This window comes from Pelodiscus sinensis, unplaced genomic scaffold (assembly GCF_049634645.1).
Source record: "Pelodiscus sinensis isolate JC-2024 unplaced genomic scaffold, ASM4963464v1 ctg39, whole genome shotgun sequence".
In the NCBI taxonomy this organism is placed as follows: Eukaryota; Metazoa; Chordata; order Testudines; family Trionychidae; genus Pelodiscus; species Pelodiscus sinensis.
The window spans coordinates 81,365-99,410 of NW_027466048.1; the positions used below are offsets into that span (position 1 = coordinate 81,365).

The 18,046-nt window shown below is 54.3% G+C and overlaps 1 protein-coding gene across 1 annotated transcript in view; it reads left to right on the forward strand.

Moving 5' to 3' along the window:
• LOC102456764 (alpha-2-macroglobulin-like protein 1) overlaps positions 1 to 18,046 on the forward strand; it is a 66,301-nt gene that overhangs the window by 5,224 nt on the left and 43,031 nt on the right. The window contains exons 7-12 of the mRNA XM_075918665.1: positions 1,648 to 1,732; positions 1,950 to 2,064; positions 12,145 to 12,259; positions 13,030 to 13,145; positions 13,420 to 13,584; positions 14,123 to 14,353. Of these exons, the coding sequence (XP_075774780.1) occupies positions 1,648 to 1,732; positions 1,950 to 2,064; positions 12,145 to 12,259; positions 13,030 to 13,145; positions 13,420 to 13,584; positions 14,123 to 14,353 (827 nt within the window). The remainder of the gene's footprint in view (positions 1 to 1,647; positions 1,733 to 1,949; positions 2,065 to 12,144; positions 12,260 to 13,029; positions 13,146 to 13,419; positions 13,585 to 14,122; positions 14,354 to 18,046) is intronic.

Genomic DNA, 18,046 nt, shown 5'->3' on the forward strand with positions numbered 1-18,046 from the left:
CCGGCCCGGCTGCCTCGGCTCACAGCGTGTAGAGGGAGGTATCATGTGGGCCAGAGCAGCGTGCGCCCTGCTCCTACCCCAGCCTGCTGCCCCCCCCCAGCGTGGAGCCCAGCAACTGCCCCCGCCTGCCCCCCTTTGCTACACCTCTGCTGTGCTCCTCCCTCCCCCGCCCCCCAGGGGAACACTGTCCCCCCCAGACTTCTGTCCCAGGGAAACGGGAAACACCGGACATGGCACATTGCACACGTGCGGAATTTCCTGGGTTTCTTACTGGATGGAGCCTGCAAATACCCAACTGTCCGGGTGGAAACTGGGCACCTGGCAACGGGGCAGCGACGGAGGGCGGGGAGGAGGATTCCTGAGTCTCCTGGGGGTGATGTGTCTGGGGGTCCCTGTCAGAGGGTCCCTGGGGGCTCAGAGCCTTGGGACTGGCCCAGCCAGCACCATGAGACCCTGGGCATCAGCTACCCCATGCCCCTGGAGTCTGGGGGAGGGGAATTTAAGCTCTTTGCTCCTCCCCGCCCTGCCCCACTCTGCTCTGGGGCCTGTGGGAGGGGAGTTCAGGCTCCCAGTCCCACTCTGCAGCTGGGTTCAACCTCATTTCATTTGTGGATCCTGGGGAAGTCTCAGGCCTGTGGACACAGTTGCCTTTGGTGTAAGTGTGAGGCGCAAACACACGCAGCAGAATGCAGAGCATGGGGCACGTGCTGGGCCTGGCGCTTGGTGCGGCCTGAGAGAGGAGCTGGCCTGGGGGCTGCTGTGGAACTGACCCCCCCCCCGGGTTGGGCCTGCCAGGGGGCGTTCCTGAGCTTGGGACGGTTGGAGAAGCAGATCAGACACCCGGCCAATGAGACCCCCACGTGGCCCCTGCTCCTGGGGACATTGGGGATGTAAAAGTGTAACTGTGTAAACGGGGAACCAAGGAGCCTGGGCCCATTAACGTTTACGGTCACACGGGGGTCCCCACGCTCACTGGCTCCTGGGGAGCCTCCCGCTGAATCTGTAGTTACTTAATTACACACTGTAACATCCCCACTAGAGACCTTGCCCCTGAGTCCCCAGCCCCCCCTGCTCCCCAGACACCCTGCTCCAGGCCCCCCAGTGTCACTGACCCCAACTGTCCCCCAGTGGCGTAGAACAAACTTGTCAGCACAGTAACCGGGAACATGCAGTAAATGCCTTCTTGGGAAAGGGGAGCCCAGAACCTGGCCCTCCCCTCTGTGCCCCGAGTCCTCTCAGACCCCCAGCTGCCTGGTCCCAGCCCCTCCCCCAGGAATATCTCTGCTCTTTGTCCTGCTTCCTGGGCAAAAGGTGTCACCTGGTCACATCCCCTCCTGGGTCAGGTGACGAAGGCATCGGCCATTGTTTACATGCAGGCAGATGGGCAGCCTCTCTGTGTCAGTCACACCCCAAATTCCCATCACCTCTGGGCTTTGTCTCAGTTGGGCTGGTTTGAGCAGGCCAGTGCTGGGGGCCGTGGGAGCAGCCAGAGGGAGGGGGCTGGCGGCAAACAGGGCCATTAGCAGTGGCTCTCAGGGTGCCATTTCTGACAGCTCCCCCCACCCCAGCATGGAGCTCACATCTTGTGAGGAACCCCCCGAGCTGGGGCTGTGGGTCCTTTCCACCCCCTCCCTCTCTGCCCTCCAGAGCCGCCCAAGTTCGAAGTGACCCTCCAGCTGCCCCCCGTGGTGACGGTGCTGGACAAGACGCTCCACCTGCGGGTGTGTGGCCGGTGAGTGCGAACCCAGCCCTGCCGGGCCGGTAACAGAGGGCTGGTTCCCCTGGACCTGACTCCCCTCCCCCGTGCTCCTTGACCAGGACGTGACATGTTCCTGCCCGCCCCCCCGCCTCTCTCTCTGTGCTGGGGGGTCACCCTGCCACCCAAACCCCCACCCACCCCAGCAAGGGACCCTCTCCCACTTCCCCTTTCTCTTCCCTCTGCTGCTCAGATACACCGACGGGAAGCCCGTGCTGGGGAGGGTCCAGGCCACCCTGTGTCGGCTCGGAGAGCAGTGGTTCCATAATAGGAGGATCCAGGGTGTGTGTGTACATCTCACGGGCCAGGTGAGTGCGACTGAAGGCGCCAGGGTGGGGCTCTGTGACTTACTGTGAGAATCATGAACATTCCTCTGGGATCCCTCATCCTCCCTTTGCAGCCTGGGGCCTGATCCGGCTCTCATCTGCCCTGGGGGTAAAATGGGAGGGGCCCAGGGTTGACAATGGAGAGACCCTGCTTTAAGGCTTCTTCAGGCGATGTCCCCGTGGGTGCTCCACTGTGGGTGTTGGGTCGTCCAGGAGCCGCAGGTCGGAGCTTTTCTAGCCGTTGTCGGTTGAGCATGCGCGCAAGGCGCCTCATGCCATTTGTGTGTTGGCACTTTAAACACGGCCCAACCCCCCCTTCAGTCCCTCGCTTACCCCCTCGGTCTCGGACAGAGCTCGTCTTTCACCTCAGGCGCTCATCCTCCTCACGTAGGTCGTTAGCTTAGTTTCGTAGTTTTCTTAGTTAATTGCTTAGTTGGTCTTTCTTCTTGTTCTGGTTACTTGCTTAAAAAAACCAAAAAAGGACTAAAAAGGGTTTTTCAGTTGTGGAGGGAGCTGCGGGACAGCGGCGGCACCCTGACCGAACGCCAACTCGCTTGACTAATCTCAGCCCTTACCTGCCACTTTTCTTTCCCTCATTTAAAAAAAAAAAAGTCTGAGAAGAAGCCGAGGGGGCCAGTCCAGAAAATGAAGCACTGGGCCCCCCATTAATGATGCCCATGTGAGGCTCACTGGGGTTCAGAAAATGCAACACATGTCAGGGCCCCAGGTCTATTTGGCTGGCCACTCGGCAGGTATTCCTTGTCTTGGAGAAGCTCACGGCCCCCAACAATGTGAACATGCTGCAGCCTCAGGACTAGGGCCCGGGATGAGAGGGAGCTTCGGCTCTGCGTGACCCTCTTTGAAAAGGCTACGCAGCCCACTGGCAAATCACAGCCATCTAGACTCCTGTGGAGGCTGCTGACAAGAGGGCTGTGTCCTCCTTGCTGAGACATCACTCAGAGAGCCTCCCCCACAAGATCTCTTCCCCCGACCCGTCACCCAGGGTGAGCAAGGGAGATACGCTGGGCACCTCTGGTACCGTGGCGCTGAGACCATCTAGCAGTGCCGCTTCTGCAACTGCTTGCACCACTTTGGTGCTGACCCAGTCTCCTCAGCACTGGAAGGTGCCTCTCAGAAACTCTGGCACCAGCGCCCACGAGATCACAAGACCTGACACTGGCGGAGGTGTTGGCACCGGTACCCAAGCAGCTGCACTGAAAATTGTTGGTGCCGCCTTCTACTGCATCAGCACCAACTTCAGTGACGTGGGCACCGACAGAACACCTTCCGAACGACAAACGCGCGGCACTGCTGAGACCCGACTGGGAATCCTTAGCACTGGGGAGACAGGACAGCCTCCATTCTTCCCTCCTGCCCTCTAGGGAACTCTCCCTGGAACCGTTTTCACCCTGCGCTTCTGTGAGATTCTGTGAGATCTCCGGTGTTCTCTGTGCGCACGTCACTCGGAGAGGAGACTCAGAGAAGTGTCTTTTCCTCACGACGCTCCTCCCGCACTATTATCATCACAGTCCTCCTCACTGCTGTTATTCTCATCGCAACAGACCAGAGAATACATGTCCCACCGATGACTCGAAACATTTTCCAAGAATTTTTTAACAGGGTGGCTGTGACTCCGCCCCTGCCCCCGGACAGGCCCCACCTCCCCAGCGCTGCTGCGCATGCTCCCTCCGTGCACCGGGAGGTTTAAAGGGGGAGAGAAAGTGGCAGAGCCTCCTGGCCAGCTGTGAGGACGTGAGGTTTGCAGCCCCCACCGCGACCCCACACACCGGGGCTGACCTTGGCTCCCAGCTCTTGGCTCCAGGAGTGGTTCTCACAGGGTTTAAAACTGCCCTTGCCACCTGAAAGGGCTTGGGGTGGGGGACGGAGTCCTGAGCTGTTGTCCCTCCCACTAGGGCCCTGGGCCAGGACCCACTGCAACGGGTGGGCCCGGGTCCCCCTAACAACCCAGGCTGAAGCCCAAAGCATCTGGCCACATCACTGACAGTTGTGGGGGAAATAAACAGACTGTAGGGATCCTCATTGGGGCCTCTGGGACCCTTCTGAAGGTAAGAGGGGTGAACTGGAGCTTGGGTGGTGGAGACTGTCATGAGACACCCGGGGAGGCGTGGGCACCAGAGGGGACATTGGTTTCCCAATCTCAGGACTGGCCCCCCCTAGGGCTAGAATAAAAGGAGGGGCCCAAGGAGGCTGCATAACCCCGAGGCCGGGGCTTGGCCCTGGGAGCCCCTCCTGACAGTGGCCTTGAGCCAAGAGATCCAGTTCCAGGAGGTGGATGAAGAACAACACGGCCTCCTGAGCAGTATCAGTCCTGCCTCTCGGGGACAGATCGCGCTGCCCATTATGGGGGTATCGGACGAGACACGGCGAACCCCAGCTTCCACCCAACCCACGAACAAAGGAGTTGACAGGAGTATTTTGTCTTCTGGCTCAGTCATTTGCTGAAGCACACGGCCAGGCCAGCAGGCAGGCTGGCTGGGAAACATTTTAAGCTCTGGAAGCCTTAGCTCTGCAGGCAGGCACGCTGGTTTGGCTGCTGGCTGATAAGTCTCCTGGCCACAGCCTGCCTCTGACACCCCAGCCCCTCCCTGCCCCAACCCTTTGCCCCCCACTCAGCATATCCAAACCCTCTGTCCCCTTCTTGCACCCGTACCCCCTCCCAGATCTGCCACCACAATCCCCTACTACGCTAGGTCACATTGCAGTCCCCTGCCCTAGGTCACAACAGCCTCCTTCACCCAAACTCCCACCCAGACTCCAGTCTCCCTCCTGCACCCCAATCCCTTACCCTAAGCTCCCCTCTGCACCCAACCTCTATCCCAGACCCTGCCTCTCCTCCATTAATGTCATGGAAGAGTGCGGCCCTCAACCGCCTTCCAAAATCTTGGAATGGTCCCACCGTAAAAAATTATTGCCCCCCCCCCCCCCCCCCGCGCTATGGCTACACAATTCAAATCCGTTCTCAGTGACAGAGAGCACAGGAAGCGAGATTGTTTGGCAGGAAGCGACATTCCTCTGCCACATTGCAGCTTAGAATCACAAACTATTCGGTGACTTTGAGAAGTGTTACAAACTAGCTGAGTGAACGGAACATTTCTCAGACTCCAGGAGGCCCGTACTCAGATCGGTCGTCCACGAGGGCCATGCCATTGTCCGTACCGCTTTACAGGCCTCACTTGACGTGGCTGACACGGCAGCGAGGCCGACAGCTCCAGTGGTCATGAGGCCCAGGGCTTCGTGGCTTCAAGCAGCGGGAGCGCCCAGGGAGTTGCAGTCTAAGGCGAATAAACAGAAGCTCTTCGCAGCCAAGATGGACAATGTCCTCCATAGCAGCAAGGACTCCCTAGCGCTGGGCATGTGTGCACCACTGTATCGACAGGAGCGCTATACCCCTTAGAACAGGAACAAGGACAATTATTACAACCAGCACAGCAAGGGTCCTATGACTACAACGGACCCAGACAACGGCCTCAGAAGACGCGCCCACCCCAATCCCATTTCTCAGGCTCCCAGGCTGCAAAGCAGCAGATTTGAACCTTTGGTCGAGGGTCTGCCTGAGCTCCCCATGCATCCAGTGCCAGCAGGCCAGTATCATCTTTTGGCCTACCGACTATGTCCCTTTCCCCCCCACTGGAACTCCATAACATCGGACCGGGGGTGCTAGAAATCATTCATACGGATACACCGTTCCTTTCACTTCACTTCCCCTGACGCCCCTCCCCCGTCCCTCTTCAGGGACTAGGGAAGTTAAATATTGGTTAATTGAATAGTCGAGTAACCTCATGAATTCTTATCGGTTACTCGACTATTCTATAGTCCCCGGGGGCAGGGCCGGCAGCCAGTGCGCTCTGGCCCCACTCCCAAGGAGCCCCCTGCCACTCTGAGCTGCTGTCTCTAGTACAGAGGCAGCAGTGCAGGGTGTCAGGTAAAAGCTGGTCCATAAAGGAGCCAGTTTAAAAACCAGCTACTCTCGCAGACTGGCTGCCTGGCACCCTGTGCTGCTGCCTCTGATAAAGAAGCTGCAGTGCAGGGTAACAGCAGCCCCCGGTGTGGGGGTGGGGTCTGAGCTCCTGGACCTGGAGGGATCTGGAAATAAGCTGGGCTGCCTGCCTGGCCCCTAATACACTTTAACTGCAGTTTGTAGGATCTGCTTAACAGCCGGGTAAGACACGATTTTAATGCAATTTAGATGCAATGTGAGTATGTGACTTCGCTTTCCAGCTAATGGCTGCTGCTCTTCAGTCTAGCTGCAGAGGAAGGCGTTAGGCCTTCCGTTATGGCTACAGGCCTTCTAACTTGGCTATACTATATTGTTACAGTCCCAAGTGCAGGACTCTCTGCTTGTCCTTGTTGAACCTCATTAGATTTTTTTTGGCCCAATCCTCCAATTTTTCTAGGTCACTCTGGACTCTATCCCTGCCCTCCAGCGTATCTACCTCTCCCCATAGCTTAGTGTCATCTGCAGACTTGCCGAGGTGCAATCCATCCCCTCATCCAGGTCATTAATAAAGATGTTGAACAAAACTGGCCCTAGAAACAACCCTTGGGGCACTCCACTTGATACTGATCACCAACCAGCCTTCGAGCTGTTGATTACCACCCACTGAGCCCAACAATCTAGGCAGCTTTCCATCCACCCAAGAGTCCATTTATCCGGTCCATACTTCCCGAACTTGCTGGCACTGATACTGTGGGAGACCAGATCAAAAGCTTTGCTAAAGTCAAGACAAATCACGTTCTTCACTTTCCCCATGTCCTCAGAGCCAGTTACCTCTTCACCGAAGGCAGCCATGTTGGTCAGACACGACTTGCCCTTGGTGAATTCATGTTGACTATTCCTGATCACTTTCCCCTCTTCCAAGTGCTTCAAAATGGATTCCTTGTGTGTCCCCTCCATGGTTTTTCCAGGGACTGAGGTGAGGCTGATGAGTCTGTAGTTCTCTGGATGGTCCATTTTCCCTTTCATAATAATGGGCACTACACTTGCCTTTTTCCACTCATCTGGGGTCTCCCCTGATCACCATGGCTGCGTCTAGAATGGCAAGTTTTTCCGCAAAATCATCTGATTTTGTGGAAAAACTTGCTAGCTGTCTACACTGGCCGCTTGAATTTCCGGAAAAGCACTGACAATCTACTGTAAAATCATCAGTGCTTTTCCGGAAATACTATGCTGCTCCCGTTCGGGCAAAAGTCTTTTTCTGAAAGACTTTTGCGCGAAAGGGCCAGTGTAGACAGCACAGTATTGTTTTCCGCCAAAAAGCCCCAATCGCGAAAATGGCGATCGGGGCTTTTTTGCGGAAAACCGCGTCTAGACTGGCCATGGACGCTTTTCCACAAAAAGTGCTTTTGCGGAAAAGCGTTCTGCCAATCTAGACGTGCTTTTCCAAAAATGCTTTTAACGGAAAACTTTTCCGTTAAAAGCATTTTTGGAAATTCATGCCAGTCTAGATGTAGCCCATGAGTTTTCAAAGGTAACAGCCAATGGCTCTGCAATCTCATCAGCCAACTCCCTCAGGAGCCTCGGATTCATTAGATCCAGTCCCATGGATTTGTGTGAGTCCTAAATAGTTCTTAACTTGTTCTTTCTCACTGGGGGCTGCTCACCACCTTCCCATACTGCGTTGCCTACTGCAGTAGTCTGGGAGCTGGCTTTGTGAAGGCAGAAGCAACAAAAGCATTGAGTGCTTGAGCTTTTCCCACATCAACTGTCACTGAGTTACTTCCCTCATCCAGTAAGGGCCCCACATCCTCCGTGGTCACCCTCTTATTGCTAACATGCCTGTAGAAACCTTTCTTGTTACCTTTTACATCCCTTGTTAGCTGCACTTCCAGTTGTGTGTTGGCCTTCCTGATTACACCCCTGCATGCTGGAGCAGTATGTTTATACTCCTCCCTAGTCATCTGCCCAAGTTTCCACTTCTTGTGAGCTTCCTTTTTGTGTACAAGCTCTCCGAGGATTTCACTGTTAAGCCAAGCTGATTGCCTACTGTATTTGCTTTACATACTGCGCATCGGGATGGTTTCTTCCTGTGCTGTCAATAAGGCTTCTTTAAAATCCAGCCAGCTCTCCTGGACTCCTTTCCCCTTCATCTTAGGCAGCCAGGTTGGGAATCCTGCCCGTCAGTTCTCTGAGGGAGACAGTCTGCCTTTCTGAAGTCCAGGGCGTGTATTTTTCTGCTCTCCCTTCTTCCTCTGGTCAGGATCCTGAATTGACCATCTCATGATCACTGCTGCTCAGGTTGCCACCCACCTCTACTTCCCCTGCTAGTTCCTCCCTGATTGTGAGCAGCAGGTCAAGCTGCGCACGGCCCCTGGTTGGTTCCTTCAGCCCTTGTACAAGGAAGTTATCCCCAACATTCTCCAAAAACATCCTGGATTGTCTGTGCTCTGTTGTATCGGTCTCCCAAGAGATGTCCAGGTGATTCAAGTCCCCCATGAGAACCAGGGCCTGTGATCTGGAAGCTTCTCTCAGTTGTCTGAAGAAATCCTCGTCTGCCTCATCCACCTGATCCAGTCTATAGCAGACACCAAGCATAACATCACCCCTGTTGCTTCTACCTCTAAACTGAACCCAAAGACTCTCAACAGGCTTTTCTCCTTCTATATGCTGAAGTTCTGAGCAATCCTACCGCTCTCTGACATACAGTGCAACCCCTCGTCCTTTTCTCCCCCACCTGTCGTTCCTGAACAGTTTATGCCCTTCCATGACAGCTCCAGTCATGTGAGTCATCCCACCAAGTCTCCTTTATTCCAATCAAATCATAGTTCTTTGACTGTGCAACGGCTTCTAATTCTGCCTGTTTGTTCCCCAGGCTTCTTGCGTTCATGGACAAACCCCTTAGATAACTAGCTGATTGCCCAACCTTCTCCATATGAATCAAGGGCCCTCCTCTGTTGCATGTTCCTCCTTGTGTTCCTTCCCAGTATCCCACTTCCCCACTCAGGGCTTTGGTCACCATCCCCCAATTAACCAAGTTTAAAGCCTCCTCACTAGGTTTGCAAGCCTGCCCGTGAAGATGCTCTTCCCTCTCTTCATTAGGTGGATCCCATCTCTTCCTAACAATCCCTCTGCCTGGAACAGTATCCCACAGGAGTTGACTCCAAAGCCCTCTCTCCAACACCCTCTGTGCAACCACGCATTCACTTCCACGATCCCTCCCTGGACCTTTTCCTTCAACAGGGAGGATGGATGAGAACACCACTTGTGCCTCAAAATGCTTGATCCTTCTTCCCAGTGCTACATAATCTGCAGTGACCCGCTGTCATGTGGTTCGATATTTGGGTACGAGAGGAGCCAGTGAAAATACCTCCGATAAACTCTTGTTAACTTTATTGTGCGCAGACTGGTAAAGGAAAGTGATGCAATGTTATACCCACCTATTGCAATAGACGGGATAGTTAGCACAGACAATAATATAAACACAAGATATTTATTTCTATAAATCACACACCGTTCCGTCTGACAATCATAAGTGGGAGTTTGTGGCCTCTGTTTCCCCACGTGCAGAGGCGTTCACAGTGCATCGCTCGGTAGGAACAGGAACAGCTTTTAGTTGCAACGAGTAGGGTAGTGGGGACACCTTACCCAGTCCCTCCCACTGATTCTCTTTTCTACACCTCTATTTGTACTCGACTTGGTCATTTCTAGTAAAATCTACCAACTGATTCCGTATTGTATCTGCCCATATTTGGGTACATCCTGCAATTCAAACTGTGCTGTGCTTGACTGATAGTTCCATGACAGCATCTGTGATTTTTTACTTATTAGAAATATTATGTCTGAGCACCAGGCTTGTCCCAATGTTCTTGGCATGGTTTCACTCTAGCAATACTCCCTACGCACTAGTGTTTTAAGGCACTCCTGACACTCAAAGCCCCGCACCTCGACCTGGCCTACGTGCTTATGTGCCCCAGATTTGAGTCAGGCCTGGGTTTGCTGTGTTAGAAAACTGCACTTTGGGCAAGGCAGCTATCGTTAGTCTGGTCAAGGCAGGGCCGGACAACGCAGACATTGTTGTTATTCTGGTCCAGATGGGGTTGTCCAGGCTCCCCTACACCCACCCCAGGTCATTCTTGGCCGTACTGTGAGTTCCCACATGGAGAAGTAGGAAGGGGGAGTGGTCCAAAGGTCGATCAGTCTTGGAAGACTCTTGGCCACATCCTGAATTCTAGCTCTAGCAAGCAGCACACTTCTTGAGATTCGTGCTCTGGATGGAAGATGGATGACTCCGTCCCTCTTAGGAGGGAGTTCCCAAGCACCACCATCTGTCTCCTTCCCTTGGGAGTGGTGGTCATGGAGGCCCCATCCCTTCATCTTCCTTTTTGGAACTCAGGGTTCATGCTTGGGCCACTCGTCCTTCAATCTTCTCTTCCAATATGGAGCCCAGCTTGCACTTTGTACAGATGAAATCACTTCTGTCTTCGGGGAGGAAGGCCAGCGTGGCACATGCTGTGCAGGTCACACCAGCTGATCTTTCACTCTCCATCCTGTCTCCTTCTGAGAGACTCCTCAGAGGTTGTTTTTATTGCCCCGAAGCCTGAAGGGGAGAAATGAGAGAGAAAAAAGAAGAGACAGAAAAGAAAGAAAAACACCAACCACTGTGGGGCTCCCGCCATGGCGAACTCCCAGGCAAACTCCCATGCAGACCCCCTGTTCGCTGCTCACTAAGTTCACTCTGGCTGCCCTTTTAATAAAACTTCTGGCTCCACCCAGATGCCCCTACTTGGAGCCTTGCCTGTGATCCAGTTGGTCTTTCAAGGTCACCTGGAACAAAACACTCCCAATTCACACTTTTCAATCAGAGAAGCACATGGTCAAACAGACCTCACAAAGGATAATTAGATTCTTCCCAGGGTTTTATTTCAATCAGGTAGTTTTGATTTTAGTTTAGTTTAAAAGAAGTTTTAAAGAAAGCCAAGTGCACCGAGCCCCCTTGAAACTGCCCCACCAAACTCCCAGTTCACTAGCTCCCTGGTTGCTTATTAGCAGGCTTTATATAACCCTTCTTCACAGCCCCGCTGCCTGGTTAAGGCTTGATGAATGAACAAAGGGCTGGGTTAATGAGCAGCAATCCCATTCCAGGCACAGCCCATTGTCCTGGCACAACCAAACCCTGACACTGCTTTAAGGTTTGATAAGAGAAAGCTGCATCCCAAGTGTGGTGGTTCTACCTCTTCCCGTTTAGGAGTTCTTGATCAACTGGTCAAGCAGACAAACAAACTTTAAAATGCAGGGTAGGTTAGATACAAGGCTCCTGTCAGCTAATTGCTAAATTATCTGCTGGAAAATTGAAGTGTTGGTACCTAAGTAGCCCCTCGAAAATAGGGTTCCCATACTTGAACTTTCGAAAGATGAAACCCCTGACAGCGTATCAGTATCCATATCTACCAACTCCCATGGCAACATGAATACAATATGAGTTGGTAGATACGGATACAGATACGCTCCCTGTCAGGGGTGTCATCTTTTGAAAGTTCAAATATGGGAACCACTGGAATCATGGTTCAAGTTGTCCCCTAACAAGATTGGAAATGGTGCACTGCCACTAGCACCACTCCCCTTCCCAGGGCGCAGAGCGGAGCCCCAGGATGAGTCATTGTCCCCTGAGGGAAGGAAGGGAAATGACCCTTGCAGGCCCCACAAGAGTCTGTCTGGTGTCCCGGGCGTTTCCTGTTGGGTGCTCTGGGCATTGTCTGCACACTGGCGGTGAGTCACACAGCCCCAGCTCTCACCTGGCACAGGGGGTTCGGGTGTTCCCAGTGGGTCAATGCCGGCAGCGTCCCCAGCACTCAAGGGAGGATCGACACCAGCACCTGCCGAGGGCCCTGCGACATGTTGGCCCAGCACTAAGGCCCCAGGAGACCAGCTCCTGCCAGGGAGTATTTCCAGGTTCAGCTGAGACCCCCTGGGCATGAGCCGGCACCTGCCCTGTGTTTCCCCCCTCCCAGTGCTCCCCCGGCCCAGCCGGATTAGGAACCTGCTGGCTGACCCTGCGGGGTCTGGGGCCCGGCTGCTGCTAACGGGCTGCGCTTCTCTCCCTGTAGACTGAGAGCGACGGCTGCCTTTCCTGGGAGGTGGGGACGGCTTCCTTCCACCTGACCAGCTCTGACTACCAGATGAACCTGGAGGCCATGGCCTCTCTCATGGAGGAGGGGACAGGTGGGCCTGAACCCAAGCAGACCTGTGCGCAGGCACCCGGAGCAGGGAGCCCAGAGGCAGAGGGGTCTCCCTGCAGTGACAGGGCCAGTGCTAGGCCAGCCCTTTAGAGATGGGCCTGGGGCAGCGTTTGTGGTGGGGGCTGGGTTCCGGTTCGGCCCCTCACAGGGCTGGAGCCCTCATGTGAGCTCAGATCTGGGCCCAGCCCTGAACTCCCCACAGCTTGGGGGGCTCAGAGCCGGGTTCTGGGCCCGTCTTTAACACTGGCTGACACGATGAGCTTCTCCCCAGCCCTGCCCCCAGCCGGGGTCTGGACAGTTTCCCTGCCAAGGCCCAGCAGGGCACAGCCCCTTCCCCGGACGTGTCCAGCCCCAGCTATTGCCAGTGACGGGCCCCTGAGCTGGGCCCGTGCTTGGGTCTGGCAGCACAGGAGGTGGGATGCAGGGCTCCTGTGCCCTGTGACCAGACACACACAGGCAGGGGACTCTCTCCGGGGGGGGAGGGAGCATCTCCTGGGTCAACGCTCTCTGGCCTCTGGATGGACCAGTTGCTCCAGCTGCTCAGGGGCAGACATGGGCCTGGCTTCCTGGAAAATCCATCCCTGCCTCATTTAACCCCCCTCCCCCCCCAATTCTCCCCCAATGGCCCCTGCAGCCCTCGGCTAGCGGGGTAGAAATGGCTGCACAGATCGGTATGGAGAGAAATCCGGGATTCAGCCTGAATTGGGGTGTGGCTCCCGGCCCCGTCTCCCATCGGCCTCCCTCTCCTGCTAGGGGTGGTGATCAATGCGACCAGGAGCTGCCACATCAACATCGTGTCTGAAATCGCCACGGTGACCTTTGAGGAAGCTGACGCTGCCTACAGGGCTGGGATCCCCTACACTGGCAAGGTAATGGGATCCCTGGCAACCCACGTGCTCACCCCAGCGCCCTGCTGTTCCAGTCCTGCCCCACCCACCCCAGCTCCCCCCAATCCCGACCTCCAGTGGCCCCTGCTGTACTGTTCCTGCCCCACACCCACCCCAGCGCCCCCCAATCCCAACCTCCAGCGGCCCCGGCTGTACTGTTCCTGCCCCACACCCACCCCAGCTCTCCCTGGTCCTGACCCCACTGCCTGGTACTGTCCCCAGAGTTTCATGTCTCTCCCTTTATCTCCTGGCTCAGATGCTCCTGAAGGCAGCAGACGGCTCCGCACTGAAGAATGAGACTCTGCGGCTGTTTGTTAGCTATAGAGACATTAGTGAGAACCAGACCTTCCTGACGGATGAGTCTGGCAGAGCCTCCTTCACGCTGGACACCTCCGGCTGGACCGGGCCAGTCGCTCTGCGGGTAAACAATGGGCCTCTGAGCCCAGTGGGGATCCTGCCCTGCAGCATCTGTTATTGCTTCTGTGGTGCATGGCATTTATTATGGGAGTGCCTAAGGAGAGCCAGGATTGGGCCCTGAGGTGCTAGGTGCTGCACACATCCAGAGTATAAGCCACCCCGCCCAGAGAGCCTGCAGGCTGAAGAGCCAGGGCAGAGGTGGGTGGGGAAGGGGCAGGACCCAGCAGCAAAGCCATCAGAGGGGTGGTGCAAACGGCATCCTAGTGCTGCCACTTCTCTTCTCAGGACCATGTGGGGTGCGGTTTAGTTAGGAAGGTCGCCCCCTTCCAGCTGCTCTGGGCACCCGCACCCACCAAAGATCCCCAGCCTGGGGTTCCAAGGCTCAGGGCTGCCCCATTCCAACCGCTAGGGTCATCTAGGCCCCTGTTACAGATGCAGGGTGAGGGGCTGAGCTCAACCAGCAGCATCAGAGGTGGCCCTGCACAATGTTCTGTCCTGTCCTGTGCTGTCACCTAGCATGCCCCCTCGCTCTCTGTCCCCAGGGGCACTTCAAAGAGGCAGGTCCCAGCGTGGAGCGTGACAAAGTCTCTCCCAGTTACCCGGATGCCCATCACCGTGTGGAGTCCTTCTACTCCCGGAGCCGGAGTTTCCTGAAGATCCGCAGGCTGGGCGGGGAGCTGCCCTGCGACCAGGCCCAGCGGCTCCACGTGGACTATGTCCTGGCGAGGAAGGCCCTGGGGAACGGGTCCAAGAGCCTGGATTTCATCTTCATGGTGAGCCCCAACCTGGGAAGCTAAAGTGTGTGCGTCTGTGTGTGTGCGCGTCTGTGTGTGCGCGTCTATGTGTGTGTGTCTGTGTGTGTGTGTGTGTGTGTCTGTGTGTGTGTGTGCGCGCGCGTGTGTGTGTGTGTGTATGCGAGTATGTGCTTGAGTCTCACGTTATCGGATTTTAATAGGAAAATGCAGATCATTGTTGCACCCACTGGTGTGTGTTTGCCCCAAATGTAGTGCAAAGAGGGTCAGGTGAGGTGTCTAATGAAAGCCAATGCCATGCGGATTCTGTTTGTGCTGCTCATGAACAGGTGTGATTTTTATATGTAAAATTTTTTATATGCATACGGGCTCTGTGCTTGTAGTTTACATGTTTTCTGTCTGGGAGACAGCAGCAGGTGTCGACCATCTATTGGGAGGGGTGGTTCCCCAGTGACTAGCTCTGCTGCATGGACAACGGCTCTCAAGTGTTACACCTGTGGAATTCAGTTGTGACCCTACAGACCTGCAGGTTCTCCATGGCTGCTGGCGTAAAGGACATGGGCAGGTTAGTTGATCATGTGATCAGCTCCATTTTGGGAGGCACCATCACTCAGGAGAACGATGGATTTCCCTCTGCATGGGCAAGAGTATAAAAGGATCCTGGGGATTCCTCCATCTTGGTCTTCACTCCTGCCCTCCTCTCCAGAAGCACCTTTGCTAAAGACAGAGCCCAGAAGGATTCATTGACCCCTCCTGACATAGGATGTGCTCCAGGGATTTTAAAGCTGGCAGTTTGTTGCATCTGCTAAAAGCTTCATCAAGAACTTGGGGATTGATGTGTGTAATGTATTCGCCTTAACAATCCTTCTCTGCCTTTTCTTTCTTTTATTAATACCCCTTTAGATTTGAGATTCCAAAGGACGGGTGCTGCATGCTCTTTGGGGTAAGAGCTGAGGTACAAATTGGCCTGGGGCTGTGGCTGGTCCTTTGGAACCAGGAGAACCTGTCTGGAGTTGGTGAGCCTGGTTTTATAACCTCTCACCGGTGTAAGGAGCAGTGCTGGTTGTGGTACGGGTAAAGCTGGGGTCTCTTAGGGGGTTACTTATGAGACTTCTTGCTGGCCAGAGTGGCAGCTGAAGTGCTGTGTGTGACTGGTTTGGTGCCTTGTAGAGGAGAACCCAGTTTTGGGCTGTAAGTAGTCCTGGTTCTAAGCAGTCGTCTTGATTTGATGTTGACAGCGGTGCCCCAGACCACCTTTTTCCATTACAGTGGCATAGTCATTTGAGCCGCAGAACCGCGTCAGTTGAGCTTTGGATCAGGACCCCGCGCTATTCCAAATCTGATTTGGGGATTGAGAGTTGGGTTGGTAAAAGAGCCACTGCACTGAGTCACGATATGAGGGTCTTTGCAAACAAGCCTTGGAAAACGTGTGCTCTAAAAAAGGAATCCCCTTCAGGAAGAAAGCTTCTAATCGAGAGCGGAGATCTCTGTTAGTGGCCAGGGATGCTGCAGAAGAAATGAGAGTCCAGGGAGAGTGCAGTGAGGAAACTGCAACTTAAGTATGAGAATGTGAAGAGTTTCATCTGCTAAACGAGCAGAGAGTGGCTAAGGCAGACAGAGAAGCTGCAGAAAGGATGGTGAAAATGGATCGAAACGCTGCTGAAAGAGAGAAAGAAGCTGTTGGCCGAGGACAAAAGGCTAAAGAAAGGAACGCTGACTTGGAGAGGTCTGTGCAAGCAGCAGAGGAGAGAATCTGATGAACTGAGGAGAGAACTAACCTCTAGATTAAGAAATGGGAAGAAGAGCAGAGACCGTCGCCTCTTGGAAGTTCAGTGTTTAGCTATGTTGGTACGTGGTTTGATTATGACATGGCAGATATGTTTGATCAGACTGATGTCTTAACCCAGCCCCAAAACACGTAGGAGTGTAACTCTTCTGTTACCTGTAACTAACAGGGAGCTCTCCATCGAGTGCTGTTCCTGTGGGTGCTCTACTCAGGTCTCGGTGCGTCCTCATGCTTCTGATCAGAGATTTTTGCTCAGCAGTGCCCTTCGTGCTGCGCCTGTGCACCCCATGTCTTGCGCTGCTGCCGTTTGTTGGGTGCGTGTGCGTCACTAGCCTCCGTCAGTTGCTTTCTACTGTCCTCAGCTGAAGACGGAGTCAGAGCAGTGCTCTCCTTTTCTGACAGGAAACAAACAAACAGCCTGTCAGTTTAATGATAGTTTACAGTTTTTGTGAGTTCGCGACAGTTTTCAATGTTTACTTGAAAACAACAAGAAAAGCCGCCACATTGGATGCAAGACGAGCCATCGTGTTCTACTTAGACAGGACCAAAGAGGTCAGAAAGTCGGACAGACTCTTCATCTCTTGGCCTGGGCCACATGGGGAACAGCCGTCTCGGCACAATGCATATCCAAATGGATTGCCAGCTGCATATACACAGCTTATGAACTTCGAGGGAAGTGGCCACCTGAGATTATCAGGGCTCACTCCACACGTGCGATGGCCAAAACATCAGCCTTCCTACGTAATGTACATTGGTGGACATTTGTAGAGCCGCTACATGGTCTTCCCATCGCACCTCACACAACATTACATCCTCCAGAAAGGACCCAGACCCGCCACATCTCTGGCAGATGCGATCCTTCCTTCCTCTACACCAGGGCTACTCAACACGTGGCCTGTTTGTTTGTGGCCCACGGTGCGATTGGGTTTATGTGGGCTTCAACAGGTAGCCCATGTGTGGGAGGCAAAACAAAAAAGTAATAAATGTCATGGTCTTCTGTTGAGATGTGGTTTTGTATTTAATTCCTAGACTGGCATTTCCCATTAAAAGTGCTGTCATGTGGATGGAAATGGGGTAACTATTGAATTTAGTAATATCAGCAGAACTGATGTGAAAGGGGCCTGCATGTTATGTAGTCTTGCCTTAATCTTTGTTTTCATGCCTGTCGATGTGAAAAACCATTTGCATATATTTGCATATATATTTGCATTTATATGCCACCACACTTAAGTTGCAGGCCTCGGCATGTCCTGGGAGTGTCATTGTGACCCCTGGGGCTTCCAAACTTGAGTAGCCCTGATCTACACAGATGACTCCAATGTCCATCCGGCAGGTACTGCTACTAAGTCACCTGGGTGTAGCACCCACAGGGACACCACTCGATGGAGATGACATTACTCACCTGGAGCAGTAACAATTGTTCTCTGAGATGTGTCCTTGTGGGTACTGCACTGCCCTCCCCTCTGCTCAGAGTCCTTTAATGGATTTCGGGTAGAAAAGGAAAAGAGGGAGACTTATGCTGCACGTGCACACAACAAACAGCAGCCGTGCAAGACAGGGCGCGCAATGCAGTGAGGGGGCACTGCTCACCAAAAACCTCCGATCAGCAGGGCAAGGATGCACGGAGACCTGAGTGGAGTACCCACAGGGACACACATCTCGAAGAGCCATCTGTGACGACGCGTTGGGGTCCCCCGCCTCCTGCATCCCCATAGCGGCACGAACAGACTCCACCAGCCAGTAGAACAGAGGGAGTTTATTGCTTCTCCAGGATACAGCACAGCACAGATGTCATCTGGTTAGAGGATAGGCCTAGGATGCCTCAGCCCCCCTTGATATGGGGGGGGGGGGTCTGGGCTTCTAAACCCCCCAGCCTGTTGCTTAGGCGGCTTCCTCCATGATCCGAGACAGAAACTAACTAACTCTCC